The 22991-nt window shown below is 40.6% G+C and overlaps 1 protein-coding gene across 1 annotated transcript in view; it reads right to left on the reverse strand.

Moving 5' to 3' along the window:
* Positions 1 to 2655: 2655 nt before the first annotated feature.
* Tmem26 (transmembrane protein 26) overlaps positions 2656 to 22991 on the reverse strand; it is a 50858-nt gene continuing 30522 nt past the window's right edge. The window contains exons 5-6 of the mRNA XM_021647059.2: positions 12112 to 12188; positions 2656 to 9422 (exon numbers count right to left, since the gene is read on the reverse strand). Of these exons, the coding sequence (XP_021502734.1) occupies positions 9007 to 9422; positions 12112 to 12188 (493 nt within the window). The 3' untranslated portion in view covers positions 2656 to 9006. The remainder of the gene's footprint in view (positions 9423 to 12111; positions 12189 to 22991) is intronic.

The following is a 22991-nucleotide window of genomic DNA, read 5'->3' on the forward strand; positions in this document are numbered from 1 at the left end:
TAGAGAAAGGGGAACCCTCCTCCATTACTGATAGGAATGTACAACCGCCTTGAAAATCAATCTGGTGCTTTCTCAGACAATTAGGAACAGTGCTACCTCAAGATCCAGCTATACCACTCCTAGGCATATATCCAAAATATGCTCAAGTACTCAAAAAGGACACTTGCTTAAACATTTCTTAGCAGCTCTATTTGTAATAACCAGAATCTGGACACAACCCAGATGTCCCTCAATGGAGGGATGGATACAGAGATTGTAGTACAATGGAATTCTACTCAGCAATTAAAAACAAGGAAATCATGAAATTTGCAGGCATATGGTGGGAACTAGAAAAAATCATCCTGAGTGAGGTATCCCAGAAACAGAAAGACACACATGGTATATACTCACTTATAAGTGGATATATAATATAGGATAAACATACTAAAATCTATACACCTAAAGAAGCTAAACAACAAAGAAGACCCTAGGGAAGATGCTCAATCCTCATTCAGAAGGGCAAATGCAATAAACATCAGGAGAATAAGACAGGGAACAGAACAGAAGCCTACCACACACGGCCTCTGAAATACTCTACTAATCTAATCAAGCAGAGGCTAAAACCTATAGCCAAACTTTGGGCAGAATACATGGAATTTTATGAAGTAAGGGGGAGATAGAAAGACCTGGAGGGGATAGGAGCTCCAAAAGAAGACCAACAGAGAAAACAAACAAACAAACAAACAAAAAAACTGAAGCCTGGGGGCCCTGAAGAGAATGATACCCCAACCAAGGACAATGCATGGAGAGGACCTAAAACCCTGACTCAGATGTAGCCCATAGATTCAGTCTCCAAGTAGGTTCCCTAGTAAGGGGTACAGGGGCTCTCTCTAACATGAACTCAGTGGCAGGCCCTCTGATCACCTCCCTTGAGGGGTGCAGCCTTGCCAGGCCACAGAGGAAGGCAATACAACTAGTCCTGATGAGACCTGATAGGCTAGGATCAGATAGAAGGGGAGGAGGACCTCCCCTATCAGTGGACTAGGGGAGGGGCATAGGGGAAGGAGAAGGAGGGAGGGTGGAGTTGGGAGGAGAAGAAGAAGGGGCCACAGCTGGGATGCAGATTGAATAAACTGTAATAAATGATAATAATAATAAAATAATAAAAGATAAAAAAGAAGAAACATAAGCAGAAAACAGCAACAAAAACAACTTGCAGAACTAAGGGCTGCTTAGGAAGAAGATGCAGGGGCCAAGGACAAAGCTGATTCTGCATGGGTGTCTGAACAGGAGAAACACTGAGTTCTTCTTGTAGAATACACACGTTGCATCTTGATACATATAGATCAACTGGCGAGACAGCAAACACAGCATCTATTAAAAAGTAAATAAAATGTTGACTTAGATAAACCAGTAAAATCCACTAGTCATCTGAACCAGTTGAAACCCAGACAGCTGATGACATAATTTCAGCTCTTGACTCAGCTATTAGCTGTCGCTCAGGTCACATGGAAACCCTTAAATAATAGAGTACCCAGAGGAAGGGACAGCCCCCACACACCAGAACCACAGCTATCAGAATTTTCCAGCCACACTATTGGCAGGAGCCATTATTCTCCACTGAGAAAACATATCTGCTTTACAGATCCAACTTTTCTTGGCCCAGATTCTTCATTGGATATAAAGTCTATATGGTATCTGACGTATGGTTGGCTTAGGAATTTTTGTTTTGCTCTATGATTTGATCATATTTGCATATGACCCATTAGATCATGCACCACAACTCATTGTATATTTAGTAAATATTTGGCAAAACCTAAAATGGCTGCATAGACAAATTAGATGGGCTGTGAAAATGAACTTGGAAATGAACACGGTGATTCTTTTACAAGTATGCAACCACCCACCCCCAAGGCTCCATTCAATTCCCAGACTCTCTTCAGAAAATAAGTTTGGCTATATAATTCATAGCTAAATTTCTGTATGGTTTGTTTTGGTGCCTCCGTAAATCTCAGAGAATAAGACTTTGTCAGACTGGCAATTACAATCCAATCTTTGTGATGCTTATCCATCAGGGCCCAGCGAATCCTTTAGTCAGTTTGATTTTCTGAGCTATTATAGATGTACTCATGATTTCATTTCTCATGTATTCAATGCTTTATGAGGCAAACAGAATTTGACATGGCCTAAGCCCTTGATTTATCAAGTGTCTCATGGAATTTTTCTTGGTTACAATCGTAAGATCTTTATTTTCCTGCGTTAAAAAGAAATGATTGCTACTTTATTCATAAAATGATACCAAAGTTTCTGTACAAGAGAGCAGATTCATGTAAAGTTTGTAAGGTAACAAGATTTCCTCTTACTGACAATTGCCTTTTTAAGTATTAAGAGGTAATCTGTCAATTTGTATAACCCAAACTATATAAATAAAAAAAACAACAACAAACAAACATAAAAACAAGCCAAAGAGATGGCTCATCTATCATGAGTCCTTGCTGCTCTTGCAGGGCACAAGGTTTGGTTCCCAAGGCCCATCTGGAACTTTAGTTCCATGGGGTCTGACACCCTCCTCTGGCCTCCAAGGCACTGCATGCACACCACGCACAAAAACATACACGGAGGCAAATAAACCACACACTTGGTAAAGAGAAATACCTTTTAATAAAGGCGTAAACAGCATGAGAGCACATCGGAATCAGAAATAACCATGATCTTTGAAAGTTTAGCATCCTCCATGCTTAATAGCCACTTGCGAAGGTGTTGACAGCACAGACAGAGCAACACACTAGCTTGCAGCCATCCTTAGTTTTAACGAATTCTCTGAGCCAGTGGCTCTCAACCTTTCTAATACTGAAACCCATTAAAATGTTTCTTCATGTCGTGGTGACCCCCTATCATGAAATTATTTCCACTGCTATTTTATAATTATAACTCTGCTCCTGCTATGAATTGTATGGTATAGCTGATCTTCCGGTTGTTTTAGGCAAATCCATCTGAAAGGGTTGTTCCACCCCTAACGGTCATAACCACAGGCTGAGAACCACCGCTCTGTGTGACTGTTCCTTTCAGTGATCTTAGATCAATCTCTCTCAGACTGATAGGGGATCATGTTCCTATTGCTTGCTCACTGCCCCAGGGCCTGCCTGCTCTCACAGTTTGCAAACATACACTCACAGAATGGTTTCTTAGATGTTGACTTGCTAGATCAGAGCTCAAAGGTTAATTTTCCCCTGTTGCCAAACTGTACTGGTGTGTACCCTCACTACTCATGGAAAGTGGTACCTACTTCTCCAAGCTTCCTTCTACTGTAGCACCTTAAAAAAAAAAGTGTGGGCTTTTTTTTTCTGTACAGCACGTGCAAAGTGAATACCTGGAGTTTAGTTTTCATTTGGTGAATGGCATTTTGTTGTGGTTTATCTCATTACTTTATTCACTCTACATTGATATACGACTATAGTTAAGTCTTTTGCTTAGGTTTTGAGTTTCAATGGCATTTTACTTGTATTTTTCCTTGTTTAAGGGAGCTTAGGAAAACTCATGATTAGGTATACTTGTGGCAAACCCATCCACCCGGCTTATTGCTTTATTATTCTATTGACCTAGTTTGTTGTTCAGCTTTCTTTGCTTATAATGTTCTTTTGATGCGTAATTTTCCATGAGCTGCTGTGTGAATCTCCTCCGCATCCTTATTTTATGTCTTATTAAAAAGTCATTCTTGCCACTTCAAGTACAAAAGCAACATTTTCTTTCTTTTTTTAATTTTAAATCTTTAATCACTTGATCCATCTGGAAGTGTTTTTAACATATGGATTGAAGTAGTGATCCAATTTAATATTTTACAAAACCTAAACTATTCATATTATTCTACTCCTAGCCTGTGATTTATCATCTAACCGAATCCTTTATGTAGTTCAGCATATTTATTGACTTTATTCCATTCAGATTTTTGGCTTGCTTATTCATATAACAAAATCAAATTCTCCGGCCTATTGTAACTGTGTAATGTAGTTAAATATACTTAAAGTGCTCTCTCTCATTTGCCTTTTTAAAGCATGTTCCAGCTATTCTTTTGTGCTTATTTCATTATAAAATATTTTAGAATCAAAAGTAGTCACTAGAACATAAAACCTGTTGTTAGAATCAATAATAATCAGTAGAAATTAAAGACTTGGAACTGGGTCATTGTCCATTGGGTAAGGCAGTGCCCTGTAAGTATGGAGAAGAGAATTCAAATCCCCCGGATTCATGTACATGCTTTGCTGCAAGGCAAGATACAGATAATCCCAGTGCTGGGAGGCAGAGACAGGCAAGCTGGCTGACTAGACTGACTGAGTTAGTGAGCTCTGGATTCATGAAGAGAGCCTCCTGCCTTAGTCAATAAAGTGTGGAAAGCAACTGACATCTCTGAAGGCTTTCACACATGCTCACAAATTAACACACATACATGCATGAATAACAAACACATGCACACATGCAAACAGGATCTCTTTAATAACATGATGGAGATGATTTCAGATCAATCTATAGATGAATTTAGGAGAACTTGGCACTTTTAAATTTTAAGTGTCTCTTATTACCTTCCACTATATGTCTGCTTCGTAACTTACTCATTTACGTTGCTCAACATCATTTGAAATTTTCCTTACAATTCTGAAGTTTAAACTTACACATCTTGAGGTCTTAATTCATATTGTAGAAAAAAAATTGTTCAGAAATGTATTACATATTGATTGCTCATACATGCTATCAAGATTATTTATTTTCAAGATAGCGTTAAATTGCTACTTAGGTCTTAGTAATTTCTAGATGTTCAAACTTTTATGCACAAACACACCCTTTGTCTCTCCCTTCCCAATATCTACCCTTCTTCTCACTCTTGACTACACTAGCCTTTTGGTTTTCCCCAACTGGTATGTTCACGACACCTTTTACCACTCATAAACATCAAGCATCCATATAGAAAAAGCTGCCATCACTTGCTTCCGAGTTTCAGGACTCGCTTTGGAGAACTTTGCCCACCCCCACCGCACCCCCAATGGAGACACATTGCGTATTTCCATCCGATATTTATAGTTTTCATTTTACAGTGAGGTTTAATCCATCTGGAATTTATTTCTATAGATTTCATGAGATAAAAATCCCACTTTATGTTTTCCAGATGGATAGCAACATTTTCCAGCATCATTTATAAAACTGGTCATTCTTTGCTTGCTGTTTGGAAATGCCACTTTAATCATGCTCTAAATAGATCAGTTTTACTTATTAAGCCAGAGCTTAAAATCCATGAAGGAAATGAGTAGAGAAGAGACATACAAAAAAGTCGGCAGAAAAATAAAATAAAATAAGGCATTGGGACAAAGCTTTATACAAGTAGTTAATGTCCCTAATAAAACAAAAAAAAAAAAAGCCAGCCGCAGCAAAATCTAGAAATATTCACAGAAAATACGCTCACGTGTTATTTCAGTAAGAGAGCCCTCAGAGATAAAAACTGATAAGGTAGGAGGCCTTGGTGGCTCATTCTTTAATCACTGTTTAGCTGCTCTCACGATCCTGAAAGTTCTGTGGAGCCTCCAGCTGCCTGGCATAACTCTAATCAGATATGTCTGAGAGCAGATCAAAAGTCCTCCTAAGTGAAAACCAAAGCCTAGAATTAAGGAACAGTAAAAGAACTAACAGTGTCTTTTTATCTTGTAATTCAAGGCTGTTTGATCTGTGAGCCTGCGCACTCTCTTTCAGCGAATCTTAGAGTGGAATGGAGGTGGACAGGCCGCGTCTCAACACTTCTCTCCTTTCACTGCCGAAGAGTTCCTGATACTAAATCCCCGAGATAGAGTCTATGCTGAACTCGGGAACCATGGCAATCCTAATGGGTTCGCAAGTCACGCTCCTGTTGAACAAAGCGGTATGTTGATAGCAGCGAACCCCATCCTCACATGGACCCATCTTCATGGCTTCAAGGTCTTGTGGTCGGACAAAAAAACCAAAACAAACTAACAAACAAAAAAAAACAGCAGAATTGTCTTAGGTTTCTCCCTGGAAGTTTCCAATGTTATCGACCAGTCCACCCTTTACAACAGCAATAAAACTCTGTAGAATAACCAAGGACAGAGCGGTATGTTGGTCTTCAGAGCAGTGTTGTGGTGTTTAAGACTTCATTCGGTATGTATAAGGCCTAAGGAGGATCCTGAGGTCCACACAGCGTGATGTAAACATGGACACCAGGCTTCCTCAGGAGTGGAAGAGCATCTTTTGGGAAGAAGATTTGACTGAGCTTTAATTAAACAGCAACAGTTCCCGCAACTGCAAGGGAAGCCCGGTCCTTGGGGGTTGGGGCTTGGCGTGCTCTGTGGCTGGGGCCGGAGGGTGGAGCCTGTGTCCTGCGTGAGGAAGATATTTCACTACAATTAAAATGTAAACAAGTCTCAAAGTGCCAATGGTTTGGAGATAACTGATACTCTGTTCAGTTTATGACAAACGCTTGGATATCTAGAAACATTACAATACAAGCACAGTTTTTAAAGGGTAAAATGGTAGTAATGATTATAAACATACAGCTAGCTGAATCAATTTTTAACTTTTCTCCAGAGATAAAACCTAGACTAAGCAAACAGACGTTTTTCCCAGGATCAAAGCAGCCAGCATAAGGAAATGGAAACACTGGCACTGAGGTTAAACACTCTCTTGAGCAGATTTTCCTGGAAAAGCCTTGAAGACCGTGTGTCTATTTTTGGCCATCCATTAATTACCAAGCTGGTCCTGGGTGCTCTCTGACTTCCTGGCATTCTAAGTTAAGCCAGATTTTGGACGGGCCTGAGGAGGAGGAGGGCTAATTACGAAATATTTCATTTAAGCATTAGAAAGTCTTTCACGGAATCAAGCCAAGACTCAGATTTGAAAGCACGTAAAAATATCCTTGCAACAGTCACACTACTTCACCCTCTGTTTTTAGAGGCTTGCTGTTTTGTTTTTCTGCACGTACACAATCACAAAAGTGCTGGGAGCAAACGGGCAGTAAGGAGTGGCAGGTAGACCTCACGGGAGAAGGTATTCAACACAAGGCAGGCAGCACCACAAGAGAAGGCTGAGGCAGTTGATAAATAGCTTTTTTTTTCCTTCTCATTACTGAGTATTTTATTTCAAAATATTTTTGTTATTTTTTTAATTTTACCTTTGTGGTGTGTGTGTGTGTGTGTGTGTGTGTGTGTGTGTGTGTGTGCCTGCAAGTGCAGGAGTGTAGTCTGTGCCCACAGAGGCCAGAAGAGGGTATTAAATCCCCCAAAGCTGGAACTACAAATGGTTGTAGGCCCTGGAGAGTGTTGGGAAGAACTCAAGTCCTCTGCAAGAGAAGTGCATGCTCTTAACCATGAGACATCTTCCCACGTCCCATTGCTAAGAATTTTAAATAACACACCTTTAAGAACTGTCACATTCTTCACTTTATATAAATAATAAATCTTGACCTTTACTTGCATACAAATATTATGAAAATTTTTTAAATGCTCTCCATTTGCTTCCTGCACATTTTACAGCCATAACATTGTTAAAATGAAAGGCACAAGGAATAAAAGAAGTGGAAATTCCTGGAAGACAGTCATGGCTTTGTATAAAATAGAATTTGCTTATAAAAGTTATCAAACATGTTGGATAAATACCATCCTATACCAGAAATTCATAGATTAAAAAAAAAAAGTCCCAACTGATTGTCTAATGGTTGCATCCAATTTAGGAAGATCCCTGAATAAATGTCTCTGAAGGCTTGGGAATGCTAGCACGGGCTGACCGATACCCTAAACTCTAACAATAGCAGTTTTAGAGATGTTTGCTAGATTGCCAAGTCCAGTTTTCACCATGTAATTAAAAGGAAGAGCCTCTTTCAAAGGTTTGGAATCATTTCTACCCAGAATGCACAGAGATGTGCAAAGTGAGAGGAAGACTGTTTCATGCAGGGGAACCAAGGCCATCATGATTCCCAGGAGGCGATAGGGTGACATGTGGTGACTCGACGTTGATGAGGCCCTGTGAATGAGGCTGGTGCCACCTTCCACCAACTGTTCTTGAAACCAAGCTGCAGCCAATGATGGCATTTCCCGGGACCGGTGGGAATCTCTGTTACTGTTGCTGCTCCTGCAGCAGCTGCTGGCAGCCACCAGGAAACATGGTAACACCGAGGGCCTTCAGACTCCTTCATCGCAGCCTGCCAGCCTGCAACCTCATCATGGGATGCACCTTGACAATGCAGGAAAATATAACTAACTCAGCGTTCCAATACCAATGATCCTGTGAACTGTATTAGGAGGAAAGCGTGTCTTGTTCATATCTCCTCGCTTTGAAGTTTTGTAGAACCGAAATGGCTTGCTGGGATCTTTGTGCTACCCAAGCTCAAAGCCATCGTGATTCTCAAGAACATAGGCACCATGTCAGAATGCCATCTTGGTCCAGATGAATGAGGTTCCGGGAAAGGCCTGTACAACCACCACAGCTATTTTCTGCGTTGAGGAAGCTGGTGGCACTAGTTCCCAGCTTCCAGCCCATGGCAAGTTGATGTTAAAAGTATTTCCCTCTCATTTGTTCTGCATTCACTGAATATACTTTTTTTTTTAATGTTAGAGGGACATTACAGAAAACATCAGATGAGAGAGTGTGACAGTCCAACCACTTACTAGGTAGTTCTTGAGGGTGAGGTGTGAAGATGGTAAATGTCAGCGCTAAATCTTTGGCGGGTGTGCTACTACAGCTATGCCTGCGACATAACAGCTCAGTAAGAACCAGTCACTCAGAGCGTTTCTCCGAGCTGTGTCAAGTCTGCCATCTTCGCAGGAGGTTGTAGAGACAGCCACTTGTCAAAGTTCTTTCCATTCAGATGAAACAAACAAACAAGAATACCTTGGCTTTGTTTCAAGATCATGTTTACGTGTTGTTTCCTTCGAAGCTGCTGCACTCAAACATTTCCTGGGGGAGGTAAGATGAGAACCGGTCTACAAGAAGCAAATGAGTCAAGCCTCCCAGTTGCATGATGGGAATGGGTAGCTAAGGTACGGGGTAGGACTCCTCAGAGGTGACAGGCGAGGCTTGCAGAGGCAGGGCCTCCCTGGAGGCGTCCTCCCACTCACTGGGCCCACTCTCAGAGGGTTGGTCTGGGCTACTGGGCCGCGTTTTGGGGCTTTCTGGATGGTCTTCCATGGCAGCCCGGGTGGCAAGGATCAAAGCCACAAGCCGGTAGAAGTGCAGAGCCATGACCAGTGAATTCTTCACAGCAAAGAATACCAGCATGTGGTTGATCACTTGGAAATAGATCATCAGGACTAGGCGCACAACCAGGAAGGGACCATCTTGGATGAAAAAGCTGAGGCCAATGGCCCATAGATCCGCACCATACTGGCTCAGGAACAACCTGAGGAAGCCCCTGGCTTTCACCGAAGAGGGGCATACCAGTTTCAACTGGACTGGGGGGAAAAATGAGAGAAAAGACAGTTAACATTCTGAAACCCAAACTGGAAAGGGACATAGGACAAATCATTGTGGGTGGTCTGGTTCTGGCGGCCCGAGAATGACTGTGCAGCTTGACTGGGAAGACCAGGGGAGATTTCTCCACCTCAGCCCTGATACTGGCACCGTGGTTCCATGCACTTCAAAGATTTTGCACCACTTACCAGCCTCCCTGTAGGGAACAGCTGATTAAACAGACTAGAGAGAGTGGGGTGTGAAGGAAACTGCTGTCTGTGTGTGTTTTGGGGGGTGTCCTTACAGAGTGGTGTACTCAGGGTTTCCAGTCAGAGAGCCCAGTGCTCCTGGTACTCCGTGCGAGTGCATTGGGGAGGGTGAGTGATTTTCTTGACTGCTAAGTGCAGCAAATGAATGACAGAGTCCAGAACACCATCGGACCATCACAAATGCTTTCTCTAGATTGTCCCCATTTATTGCTTTACTCAACCACGTGGGTGAGTTTGCTCCGAGAACTCAAGCGCTTAGTATTCAAATTCAAGTATAAGTCACACTAAACATACTTTTCTTATGTTGGTGTTGGTGTGTGTATGTGTGGGAGCCCAAATAAAAGCCATTACTTTATCCTGTTCTGACTCCTTCTCCTTTTGTCTCCCACTTTATAAGAAAGACTGGGCATACTTGCATAGTTTTGTTCCCGATTGAACAAAGGTAGACTCCGTTGACAGATGAAACTTTTGTTTTAATATCTAAGAAATAAATTTAATTCAGGGTCAAGGGTAGAAAATATTCCGTTTTGTAGTAATAAAGCCTTCCATTTGGAGTTTTCCAACAAAGGATGTCTCAATCCAGCAAGCGTATGCAAATATCATGAAGTGGCTTTGATATGGGTGAACATAATGTACTGTTTGTTAGACAATACAATAGCGGCTTAGTCAGAAGTGACATTTGGTCTTTGTTTTTCAAACAGCTGCATAGCATTATCACCTCTGAATGTTTACAAAAATCTCTTTTTTTAAATACAAACTTTCTTAGCAAGTCTGTAAACCACAAGATAGGAGAGGGCGAGTGAATGACAAAGGAAAGACAAATATGAGGTCAAAAAGTGCCCTTCTTAAGAAGCCACGCTCAGGAAGTCCCTCCTGGCAGCCTCCCCCCCTCCCCATGGGTAATATTACTCAGTGTAGAAAGGATGGAGCCTGAGAGTCTAACAGGACAGCAGCTGGCTGGCTTCTAGCTGGGTAACGAGTACCATGTATGTCCTAGGGCACACTTCAGCAAAACCTCTATATGCTGTCTGCATCTTTCTTTCTTTCTTTCTTTCTTTCTTTCTTTCTTTCTTTCTTTCTTTCTTTTATTTTATTTTTGAGAAAAGATCTCAATATGTAGCTGTGGCTGGCCTGGAACCTACAAAGTAGAACAGGCTGGCCTCAGACTCAGAGATCTGCCTGCCTCTGTCTTCGGGCTTCTGGGATTGAAAGAGAGCACTGCAATATATCCAACCTGTTTTTTTTTTTTTTTTTTTTGCTGTTTGTTTCTTGTTGTTCTACTTTGAAAAAATCCGGACAACTCTTTCCATCTGAAAGTGTGTGCTGAAAACCCGGAAGGTTCTCAGCGGAGCCCCAGAATTACTTATTCTGACTTCTAGCCCTGAAGCCAGCAGGAAGAGCGTCATAAAGAATAAAGTAGATGAAGAAAGAGAATGAGTGAGTTCTGGGCCTTCTCAAATTCTTAAAAGTCACATTTCCAGCAAGCCAGACATTACGGTGTGATTCTAAGCTGACAGCACTCACTAAGACTCTATATGATAGTGAGATGGTTTCATATCTTTGTTGTCCAACACGGGAGCCACATGTGCCAAAGGAGTGGGTAAAATATGGCCAGTGTCACTGAGGAGTTGCTCCCTTGGTTTTACTGAAGATAAATGCATCCAGCTGTGAGTGTCTGGTAGGCACCATTCTGCAGGACAATACAGCTGTAGGAAATCGCTAGTATGGAACGCCAGCCAAACAGTTTTCTTCTTGCCAACCCTTGAAGATTTCATTAAGGTTAGAGCTGCCATTAAGGGAAATCTTAATTTTCCGCACTGGGGTGTGAACCTGCTTCTCTCACCTTATATGTGGGTCTCACCATGTTCCTGGCAGAAGATATGGAGACTACAGACTGGCAGGTCACTGGGTACTCACCAATTAACTACTGTGAGTGTCATCCCATTTCATAGATGAAAAATCAAGGCACCTATATCTCAGCTGCTTTTGGCAGAATTACAGATGAGAAGTAACAGATGTATTAATTCAGTTGAGTAGAAAGCAGCGTAGTTAACTTCTCTAGTCCTTATTGCTATTAATTTGGGGGGGCGCTTTTTGGAAGCAGAACCCGACATAGACCTGGCTGATCTCAAACTTGTTATGTAGCCAGGGATGAGCTCCTCATGCCTTTCCCATCAGAGTACTGGGATTAAAGGCACACACCAACTTGCCTGGCTACACTCATGTACTTAAGTTCACCACACACCCAAAATGGGTCCACACTTGATTTTCCTGTGTCTCAAACCACCTTCTTTCTAGGTTGGAGTAGAGCTAATACTAGGATATCAAAACTTAGGTCCAACCAACTACCTCCTTTGTCCTAGTATGATTTATATTTAAGAGTCATAATTTTGTTTCTTTACACAAATATAAAAACATTTACCTGCCAAGTCGAGGGGAAACTGCAGCATACTCCATGTCCAGACCACGAGGATGCCAGAGACCAGGGCAGGGTTATTTCTAGAAGACAATAACATCTTAAATTAGCATTAAAACACATGACCACATGCAGAGAAGAGAGAACAGCAAAATCAGCTTGCTATGGACCAAATTCAGTGATGATTTCATAAAGCTTTTGGGAGTTGGCAAATATCTTGTGTTATAATAAATTCATGAAAGAATGACCACGAAGAGTAATGGAAGCATACAAAGACTTGGTCATTGGCTGCATAGCAAGTTTGAGGCCAACCTGGTCTACATTTGATCTTTTCTCTAAAAACAAATGATGATAATAAATCATAATAGGCATATACTGACCCCACATTTTTCTCTAATTTGCTAACACCTTAGGAACACTGCAGGAGAGAACTGCTATGAGAAACAGTTAGACATAAACGTAAAAATTCAGACTCCCCATTCAATAATGATCTTCCACAAAAGCTGATGACAGCACCAACGCTCCTAGACTCCGTTGAAAAGACAATCCAAAACACTGGAGGGATGGCTTAGTGGTTCGGGTCCCTTGTTGCTATTGCAGAGGACCTGGTTTTGGTTTGTAACCCAAGGGGCAGCTTTCAGTGCACAGGGATCTGGCGGTCTCTTTTGACCTCTACTACCAGGTCCTTGCATCAACACAGGGGAATATTTATGTACATAAAATTAAAAAACAAAACTTAAAGAGACAACTCAAAAGGGCAAGCTCATCTACCCAAAGCTCAGCATAATAAAAGAAAATTACCTGTAAGTGGGGGAAATTCAGTGATGATTTCATTAAGCAAATACTTACAGCAGAGCATAGACTACGGGGCAAAGGATGTGGGCTGTGTGTGTGTGTGTGTGTGTGTGTGTGTGTGTGTTTAACTATTATATCCTTTTCCCTAGAACAGTACCTGAAAATGATAGATATTCAGTATATATTTATAGAAAATTTTGATTGGATGCACAAAAGAAGGCTCTGTGTTTAAAGAAACTCCCAAATATCACAGACCTAGGAGAACAATCAAAAAAAGGTAGGTGTGGAACTAGTGCACAGATACTAGAGAAACAACAAACAAACAAACAAACAAACAATTGTTAGATCACACAATCTAACAACAAATTCTGTTTCCATCTTTTCCCAAGTGGGAGCTTTGACTGGACATGGTTACATAGGCCTCAGGAAGTGTGATGACAAGCAAAGCAGATGAGGTGAATTCAAGGGGTGTTGGTAGATGCTTCAAGTGTGAGGACCTTGAGAAATCAAAGCTCAAGACACAGAATTCGTGAAGGAAATTTCTCAGCTGTTATTTTCTGCCTCAGCCGTGATATGGTGAAGGGTTGGTGACAAATTAAAAAAAAAAAAAATTCTCCACTTTCAAAATGAAGCAAAGATGGATTTCAAAGTACAGAAGGCAAGCTACCATTAACACCTACTTAGATTATGTGAGTCTTCAGAAGGTTTCTGAGAGCCCTCAGAGAAGGCAATAATTACCAAAGTCATGTGGGTATCTGAGAATAACTTGCTCTCTAATAAGCTTATTTTATCTTTATTTTAAAAAAAAAGACCTGAGATTGCCAGGCAGGTAATGCTATAAATTGATAATAGACATTTGGATCTAGATAATCCTCCCTCAAATATCTCCCATGGTATCTTATTAACAAAATTAAGAGTGAGTATGGTTAGGTGGATTTCTGACTGAGCCAATGACTTCCCAAATGGAGTATTCTAACTGATTGCTACAGGCTCAGCCTCTGGCCGAGCCACTTGATCAGTGACCTTGTTGATTATGGTCACGGAAAGCTTCTCATATGCATGTAGTACATGGAGACAGAGATCAGTTCTCTAGAAACCCAACCATGGGTCCAAACAATGTGACCGAATAATCTAAAATGGGATGGAACAGAATAGAAAAAGATTCCATTTCCCAGAAGCACTGCATGGGTTTTCCCTTGGTATCTAATTATGAGCCCATGGTGTGACATGATTTATGGCTTTCCGGAGTCAAATGCAACCATAGGTCGGTCAATTCACAAGAAATGTGGAATCGAATTTTAAGTGGACGTCCCTTGAGAATGTAGATTAAACCACTTCTTTACCACGTCAATGTCCATACGTAGTGAACCTTCCACCTTTAACTACTGTTATATACAGTTTCTGATTTTAGGCTTATACAGCAGGCAGTTTGCTCTGTGTCTAACTCCTTGATTATACTTAATCCTCTAGTAACTCAACAAAGGAGACACATGTATTACTCATGTTTGATCAAGATGGAAACTGAGACAGCAAGTTGGGGGAAATATGCCCAAATACATTTTCTTGGAAGAATAATGCCCAATAGCTGATTTCGGCATCTATCCTCTTAGAAGAGGTATTTTCAATGTTTTAATTTTTGTGTATATATGTGTATCTCTGTGTGTAGGTGTGTATGCAGATTCACAAAGAGGTAACGGAGCCCCTGGAGCTAAATCACAGGCAGTTGTGAGCTGCCTGATGTTCAGAAGTTCCCTCACAGATATTTGCAGACGTGTCTTCTAGGTGAGGTGATTCTAAAGCCCATCAAGTTGACAACCCAGGACGGTCATTACACCAGCATCCTATACCATTTCCAGGAATTACATGGAAAGTCTTAGTCCTCTTGCATCTCAGAATGCTCAGCACACATCTGAAACACGCATCATGCTTCATGTTTGAAGAGAGCAACGTGTAAGTTAACTTCCACAAAAGCACAGAGCCTATGATTGCCAGGAAACTTCGGGCAATGTTATATAGGGAGTAGATCAAGGATCCCTTTTGTGCTTAAAGAGATCCAGTGAGGAAAATAAAATAAACTTCTGTCTTGTGCGTTTAGAGCAAAAGCTCAGGCTCAAAGCATTTTAGATGCATCTATTATTTCTAATAACTTCACCGAAGGACAGAATACATCACTTCCAGGGCAGATAGCCTCTGTTAGGATTAATCCCACAGAGCTTGCAAAAAAAAATCATTGATATTTTAAAGGGGATTTTTCAAATAAATGCAAAGAGAGTTCTTCTAAGATGACCATGTTTTGAAGTTACTTGCAATCTCTAATTTCAATGACTCAACCAAATACATTTGTCCATATGACAATGGAACGCAATGGCAGCGCACAGTCTCTGGTCCCTGGGACAGGAATGCCAACACCAGCTCCACAATACCCCATGAAAAGCAGATTCAAGCCTTTCATGCTGGCCTGATGCTTAGAGGTTACAGCCACACGCCATTTATCATCTGCCTGCTTTTGCTCACTCCTCTGCAGCATGACGGTGACAATCACTATAGCTACTGGATTGCATAGGTTTGTTTCAATGTATTATTTTATTATGAAACGTATCTTGATACAGCACCAGACTCAGGCTGTGTATGGGAAGGCAATGTGAGTCAGTTACTTTTATTTTATCACATATAATCCTGAGACGATGTTTCTAACGCTCATATCTGTAAGATAATCATGACAGCTTCTGCCTCATTATGAACATAAAATTAAATAACTTATTAACCTAGAGACCTTAGAACAATTTCATTACACATCATGAAAAATAAGCAATAACAAGGACTGTTACTTATCTAATGCATATGTTACCTTTATGCTACCTTCTGTCTAAAATTTTTGTCTCAATTTCATCTTCTACTTATGTAAATGGTAAACTACCCTTAGACCTAAATAGTCCAAGTGTAACCATATAGCTTTATATATTCGTTACTTTTTCTGTTGATGTGACAAAAGCAACCTAAGGAAGGAAATGAGGGTTGACGTAGGCTCACAGTTTGAGGGTGTGGTCCACTCTCTTGGAGAATTACAGATGTTGGAGCAGGAGATGGCAGGTCGCATTGTATCCACAGTCAGGGTGCAGAGATAGAGGAAAGTCAGTGCTGGGCTTAATCTTTCAGTTCTGGTTATTCAGTTTCAGAACTCAGCCAGGCAAATGGTGCCTTCAAAGCTTAGGAAGGGTGTTCCCTCCTTCCCTCCTGTTATAAATCTCTCTGGAAAGACTCTCACACCCAAAGATGTATTTCCTAGGTAATTTCAAATCTCATCAAGTTGATAGTAGAGGTTAAGAATCACAAATCGTGCTTGCAAAGTTTTATATATACACACATTATCTGTGAATACTGATAAATAAAATTACCAAAAAAAATAACTTTGGAAAGATACATCTGAAAAAAAGAATCTAAAGAGGAATAATGGATTATTAGATAAGAGAGTGAACCCTAGAAGAAGGTTAATGTTGGAAAATAAATAATCAGCGAGCTTAAGTGGCAGTCGAGAATCTGGAAAGACTGTGGGATGGATTTATCTACTACCATTGTAATACTGGTCAACCTTTAGAAATATTTTCTGAAAGGCATGACTTGCAATGGGCTTCATAGTGTATCCAGTCAGGAAACAGAGGCAGATGAATGCTATGGCTCAGCATCTTGTCTCATTGTTTGTTTGTTTCTCTTTTCTGGTTAGTGTCAGATCTCAGCCCATGGAATGGTTCCATCTACATTCAGGATGGGTTTTCTCACCAAGAAATCAAAGATCTTCAAGAGTAAAAGTACTGGTGTGAGTATATGCTTTTTGGTTTGGGTAACTGGGAACATAAATTACTAGCCTTGGATGGATCCATCACCACTAACCGAGTAAGTGAAAAAAAGAAATATTGGCTGGGCATGGTGGCACATACAGCATTCTGGGAAGCAGAAGTAGATGGATCAATGTGAATTTGAGGTCAGCCTGGTCTACAAAGTGAGTCCAAGACCGGCAAGGCTATGTGGAGAAACCTTGTCTCGAAAAACCAAAGGGGTTAATAAAAGGAAACCACAATCACAAAATCACAGGAGCTGGAGTGATTTCTCAGTGACCAAGAACACTAGCTGCTCTTCCATTCCTGGCACCCACGTGGACACTCAGAACCATCAGTATCTCTAGTGCTAGGAGAGCTGACACTTTCTTCTGTCCAAGTGGATATGAGGCACACACATAGTACATAGATACACATGCAAGCCAAACACCCGCCTACAAAAACAATAAGTTAAAAAGATGTAAAAAAGAAACCACACTTTGATTATTTTTTTAAATAGCTATTTTTGGAATATAAAGGTTTTTTTTAGGTGAAAGAGATAGTCAGTGAATAGGATTCATGAACATTTAAAAATGTGGCAAACACATTAAGACCATAAGGAAGAGAAAGGGAGGAAGCATGGGTACAAAGTACAAAAGCTTTATTTATTTATTGGTTTTGGTTTTTTTGAGACAGGGTTTCTCTGTGTGGTTCTGACTGTTGTGGAACTTTCTCTGTAGACTAGGTTGGCCTCAAAATCACAGAGATCAGCCTGTCTTTGTCTCTTATGTACTGGGACTGTAGGCATGTGCCACCACTGCCAAGCTCACAAAGGTTTTAAAACGAAGATTTCATTGAGAAAACTGTAGCATAGAGAGACTGAACACAGGAGAAACTCAGGGAGGGCCTCCTCTGCATTGTCAAATATTCTGAGATAAAGTAATGCTGTGGGAAAGAGCTTTTCCTTTGTAATGAATAATCTGTGTTCAGAAATCACACAGTGTTTCCCAGAGGTGATGATCTATTTCTCCCGAATATGCTGAATTTAGATTCACGAACATTTTGAAAGAGAAGCTACAGCAAATGGAAAGGTCAACAGATGCCTCTCCCCTCCTTAACAAACATGGGTTATATTTGACATACTGTCAGAGATCACCATCCGCGCTGTGGAAATTAACCAGAGACAAGCAACAAATTCAGTAATGTCGACCCTCCCTAATGTAGCAGTATTTCAGGGAAGAGCAGCGAGACAGGGCAGCGCCCATGCTCATGTCCCAGCTGCATGCCAGAAGAACGGCAGAGGATAGAGTCAAAGGGATTGAGAAGAATTTATTCCAGAAGATTGCAGGTGGTGTGAAGCCCAACTCTTAATATGCTGCCACAGAAGGTGAGGGAGCTCTTAAACTGAAGAAAGCAAGCACTAGAGAACACTTGGGCGGCAGCTGATGGACGTGGATGGGGGCATTTCTGTTTGCTAATTGAGATTTAAAGGGAGGCTCCTATGTTCCCACAAATACTTCAAGGCGGAGAGCCACCTTTCTCTATGATATTGCCTCCTTATTAGATTCTTTAGCACATCTGCAAGACATGAATCTCATGTCCCTGAGAAAGACAAGAGCTGGGAGAAGATTACAACCCAACAGGACAGAGAAGCAAAGGGCCATTTCAGATTTCCTAAAAGAAACGCTCTAAGTGAGAGAAGGCCAGGGCTGACAGTGATTTAAATATGAAATGTCCCCTGTAGGCCCATGTATTTGAACACCTGATCCCCAGCTGGTGGTGCTGCTAGAGGGATTATAGGACCTTGAGGAGGTGGAGACTAGCTAGAGGAAGTATGTCGATGGGTTTATAGCCGGGCCTGGCTTGTCTTCTCTCTGTTTCCTGATTGACAGTTTCCTGTTCCTGCAGTCATGCCTTCCCTAGAATGATGGGCAATGTCTCGGCAGGAACTGTGAGCCAAATAAAACTGCCTTGCCCCTAAGTTGCTTTCTGTTGGAGTATTTCACTCTACTACACCAACAGAAAATAATGCTAACTTGAAAGAGAGAGATTTATAAACTTTATTCAAATGGGAAACGTGCTAGGGCTGTCTCGTTCAATCAGAGTAGAATGTTTACAGGAGCTGACTTGGTCTTGAAAGTAAGAGATTCCTTGTGGCTGGGAGGAGCCGAACTAACTTAGAATTCACTATGAAAATTCACACTCAGGCTAGGCATGTTGGTACATGTCTTTAACCCCAGCATTAAGGATGCAGAGCCAGGTGGAGTTCTGTGAGTTCAATGCCAGCCTAGTTTATATAGTAAATTGCAGAATATCCAAAGCTACAGAGACCCTGTCTCCAAAAAAAATGAAAGAAAGAAGGAAGGAAGGAAGGAAGGAAGGAAGGAAGGAAGGAAGGAAGGAAGGAGATAGGGAGAAAGAGAGTGAATGCAAGCATGCAAGATCACCCTTAGAATTGTGGTGGCATGATGGGTTTGTTTAGAGATAAAGGGGGTAATTTACAACATCAAGGTTGTAAGCTACTTATGTGAGTTATGAATAGATTTCAAATTTATTAAAGAACTTCTAAAAACAAGGAAGTTATAGAGGGACATGATAAATCCTCCTGTGTGCTCAGCTGACTAAGAAATTACAGGAATGTTCAGAGAAGGCCCAGCAGGGCCCTGATTAACTGGAAATCCGAGAAACACATGAACATTCCTTGAGCCCAAATGTGAGACTCAAGACATTGCATGTCTTCAGTGGGTACAGCTGTAGGAGCTAAAAGGTTTCCTCAACATCTCTGTTCAAAGTATAGACTGGCCAAGAACTACATCATTTTACTGGAATTCTGTAGGACTGAAGCTAGAAGTAACACTAAAAATTAAATGAACAAACAAACAAATAAATCAGCCAAGGCATCAGTCAGCGTCATGAAAAAGTTGATGGAGTCCTCATATTAGGAAAACAAAGGCAGAGGTCTGGAGGAATGTCTCAGTTGTTAAGAGTACTTGCTCCTCTTTTAGGGAACCCTGGTTCAGTTCCCAGCACCTACCTGTAACTCCAGCTCCATGGACCACCTTCTGGTCTCTGTAGGCACTGAACATATGTGAAGCACATACATATGCGCAGGCAAGCTCATATGCATAAAATAAAAACATTTTAAGATGGCAAACAAAGAAGCTTGTGGTGGTGGAGATGTATGGAAAATACCCAGTTATCAACAAAGTATATGACCTGTCAAAAGCAGAAATGAGGAGCCTATAAGCAGATTTAAATCAAATGATTTAGCAAAAAAATGAGGGTATCAAAGCAGCTAATGTTATCAAAACTGAAAAAAAAAAAAACAGTTCTGTGCATAAGTCAAAGAAAAATGGAATGTAAAAGACACAACAACTTAGTCCATGATCTAAGTAAAGATGTAGCAAGTGAATGAAATGAGTATAGAGACCCTCACAGTCAGCAGTACAAGGATTGGGTTTTAAAAATCAACTAAAAAATGACTCCACACTTTGACTGTATCTAGATTTGAGATAGCAAAAGAAATAATGATGATCTAGAAGACAGATGCAGAGAAAAAAATCTTAGCCCACACCCAAAGAGTCTAATATGTTCAAGAAGAGGCCAAGATCTCTAAAAACACCCAAACATTGTTCAACAACAATCTCAGAAAAGTGAGGAGACCACAAAAGCAGAGCAAGTATTTAGCCATGATGGTGGAGGTATGTGCCTAGATGCAGCTCAGCCCAAGGGCTGGTAGGCAGAGAAAAGAAATCCTTGAAGGTAGAAAGAGGAAACTGATTCTTCATGTGCAGGGCAACTGTGAATAAGCAAGGACTAATATCTAATAGGAGACGATGGTGATGGTCAGAAAACAATTGGATGACTGAATTACATATATAAAATATAGATGTTTGTATCTTATATGTGTGTTAAAAAGGAAAGCTTGTCAACCAAGTACTCTTTCTAAAGCAAAACTATTCTTCAAACACAGAGACAAAATAAACATTTTTTTCCAGTTAAAGAAAGACTTGGAAAGTCTCTTGCTAGCAGGTTTGTCTTAGGAAGAAAAAAAAATGATTTTGCCAAGCAGGAGGGAATGCATCTCACCCTTTTGTTAAATGAAAATATTATAAAGGACAAAACCATATTGTGTGCTATAATATACCAAGGCATAATATATGTATTGCTGTAATAGCACACAGGAGGAGATTGAGATGAAGTTATGGTCCATGAAGCAGATGGAGCCAGGAGTGATGATTAAGTGGAATAATGCTGCTGCAGGTTTACTATAACTGCATCAGTATTAACCTATTGTGGAATATGAACAAGAACACATCCTTCTTAAGCAACCAGAACACTCTCCAGAGGAAACCGTACCCTCTCCCAAGCAAGCCTCAATAAATTTAAAAGTCATGAGCCACTTTAAATTATAATAACAGACTTCAATAAATTAAAATTAAAACAAAGGAAAGAAATTTGAGGACTCTTCATCTACTTAGAAGTGAAAACACCTCACTTACAAATAATCATGAACCAAGGAGAAATGACAGGAGTAACTGGAGGATTGAATTATATTAAATAAAAGGATAACACAACAGAATATATAGGATATTAAGATAGCAGTGCTGAGAAGGAAATGTATAGTTCTGGATGCTTATGCTAGAGAAGAAAGACTGGTGATCTTTATTTTAATAGTAAAGGACAACCAATATAAAATCACATTAAAGAAGGCAGACTTCGTAATAGTCAATACACATAAAAAAAAACATTTTCAGTAACATGAAAATAAAAATACCTTTCCTCAAGCTTCTAATGACGGTCTGTGCCAGCAAAATGTGAACCACATACTTAACAGAGAAAGACAAATTGTTTCTCTTAGGGTTGAGTTGTTCAGTTCAACTGCTTCTGTCTAACACAGAAGAAAGCAACTAGATAGTAGAATGACGCCAGAAAAAGAAATTCATAGAGCACACATTGGCAACAACCAGAAGCGTCTTTATTTATAAATGTCATGACCTAGCCTGAGATTAAACCTGGAAATAAAACAAACTAAACAAATTTTGTGGTCATTACTGGGCACAAAATCATTCTGTAGGTAAGTTATGTCCCAACTAAAGCAACTAAAAATAATAAAAGGAAAGTTTTAAAAAATCCATTAGAAAGAATTTAAGAAGTAAAAACTAGTACTAAGAGACTCAAGAAAAAGACTCATGTAGAAAAGCAGAGAAAAGACTTGAAAAGCATAGGTGAACTATAGACTATTTAGCTGAGACATTTTTCCCTTTTAAAAATATTTTTATTAATTTGCTCTCTCATCTATTACATCCCAGCTTCAGTTTCCTCTCCCTCCCTCCAGCCCGTCCTTCTCCACCTCCTCACGTCCTCCCTCCCCATCCACTCCCCCTTAGTTTCCCTTCAGAAAAGGGCCGGCCTCCCATGGATACCAACCAAACAAGTTGCAATTGTACTGGACACCTCCCCTCACATTAGGGCTGGACGGGGCAAGCCAGTAGGAGGACCCGGCTCTCAAAAGCAGGCAAAAGTCAGAAACAAGCTCAGACATTTCACGTTCACGTATGTGAGAGCTTCAGAATTCTGAATCTTCCCAACTAAGCCTTTCAGCTACCTCACCTCCTACACAGGTTTTCTTTTGTTTGCTTGCTTGTTATTCCGTTTTGTAAATAAGCTTGGAAAGGTAATCACAGCCACGTAAGGGTCCTAGGCTACCAGAAGCAATGCTTTTAGAAGGCAGGGCTATATTGTCTACAGTACCCTACCACAAACATCACTGTAAGTGTGACAAACACATCCCTCATTGGAGCTCTTACACCTGTAGTCAATTGATTTTGAATAAATACGCCAGCTGAACTTGGAAAGAGTATTTTCAACAAATATTTTTTTTGAGACAATTAGTGTCCAAGCTGGTTCAACAAATAATTGTGGGTCAATGCCAAAAATGCTGAAACTTGAAAGTTTGTTTTGCAGTGCACACAAAATTAAAGCAAATGAAAACACACAGAGAAAGAGAGAGAGAGAGCTAAAGAGTTCCATAGGTAGAAAAGGGAAGACAGTTCTGATTTTAGATTTGTTTTTATTTCTTATATATGACACCATGATATTACGTAGAACTATAATAAGACTTCATCGTGAGGCTGGAAAGATGACTCAGCAGTCAAGGACCTGGGTTCCCTTACAGGCACCACATAACGGCTAACCACCACCTGTAACCATACTTCCATGGGGTCCAATCCCTTCTTCTGAAAACACTCATGGACACGCACACACACGCACATGCTT

The sequence above is a fragment of the Meriones unguiculatus genome, chromosome 16, assembly GCF_030254825.1.
Source record: "Meriones unguiculatus strain TT.TT164.6M chromosome 16, Bangor_MerUng_6.1, whole genome shotgun sequence".
In the NCBI taxonomy this organism is placed as follows: domain Eukaryota; kingdom Metazoa; phylum Chordata; class Mammalia; order Rodentia; family Muridae; genus Meriones; species Meriones unguiculatus.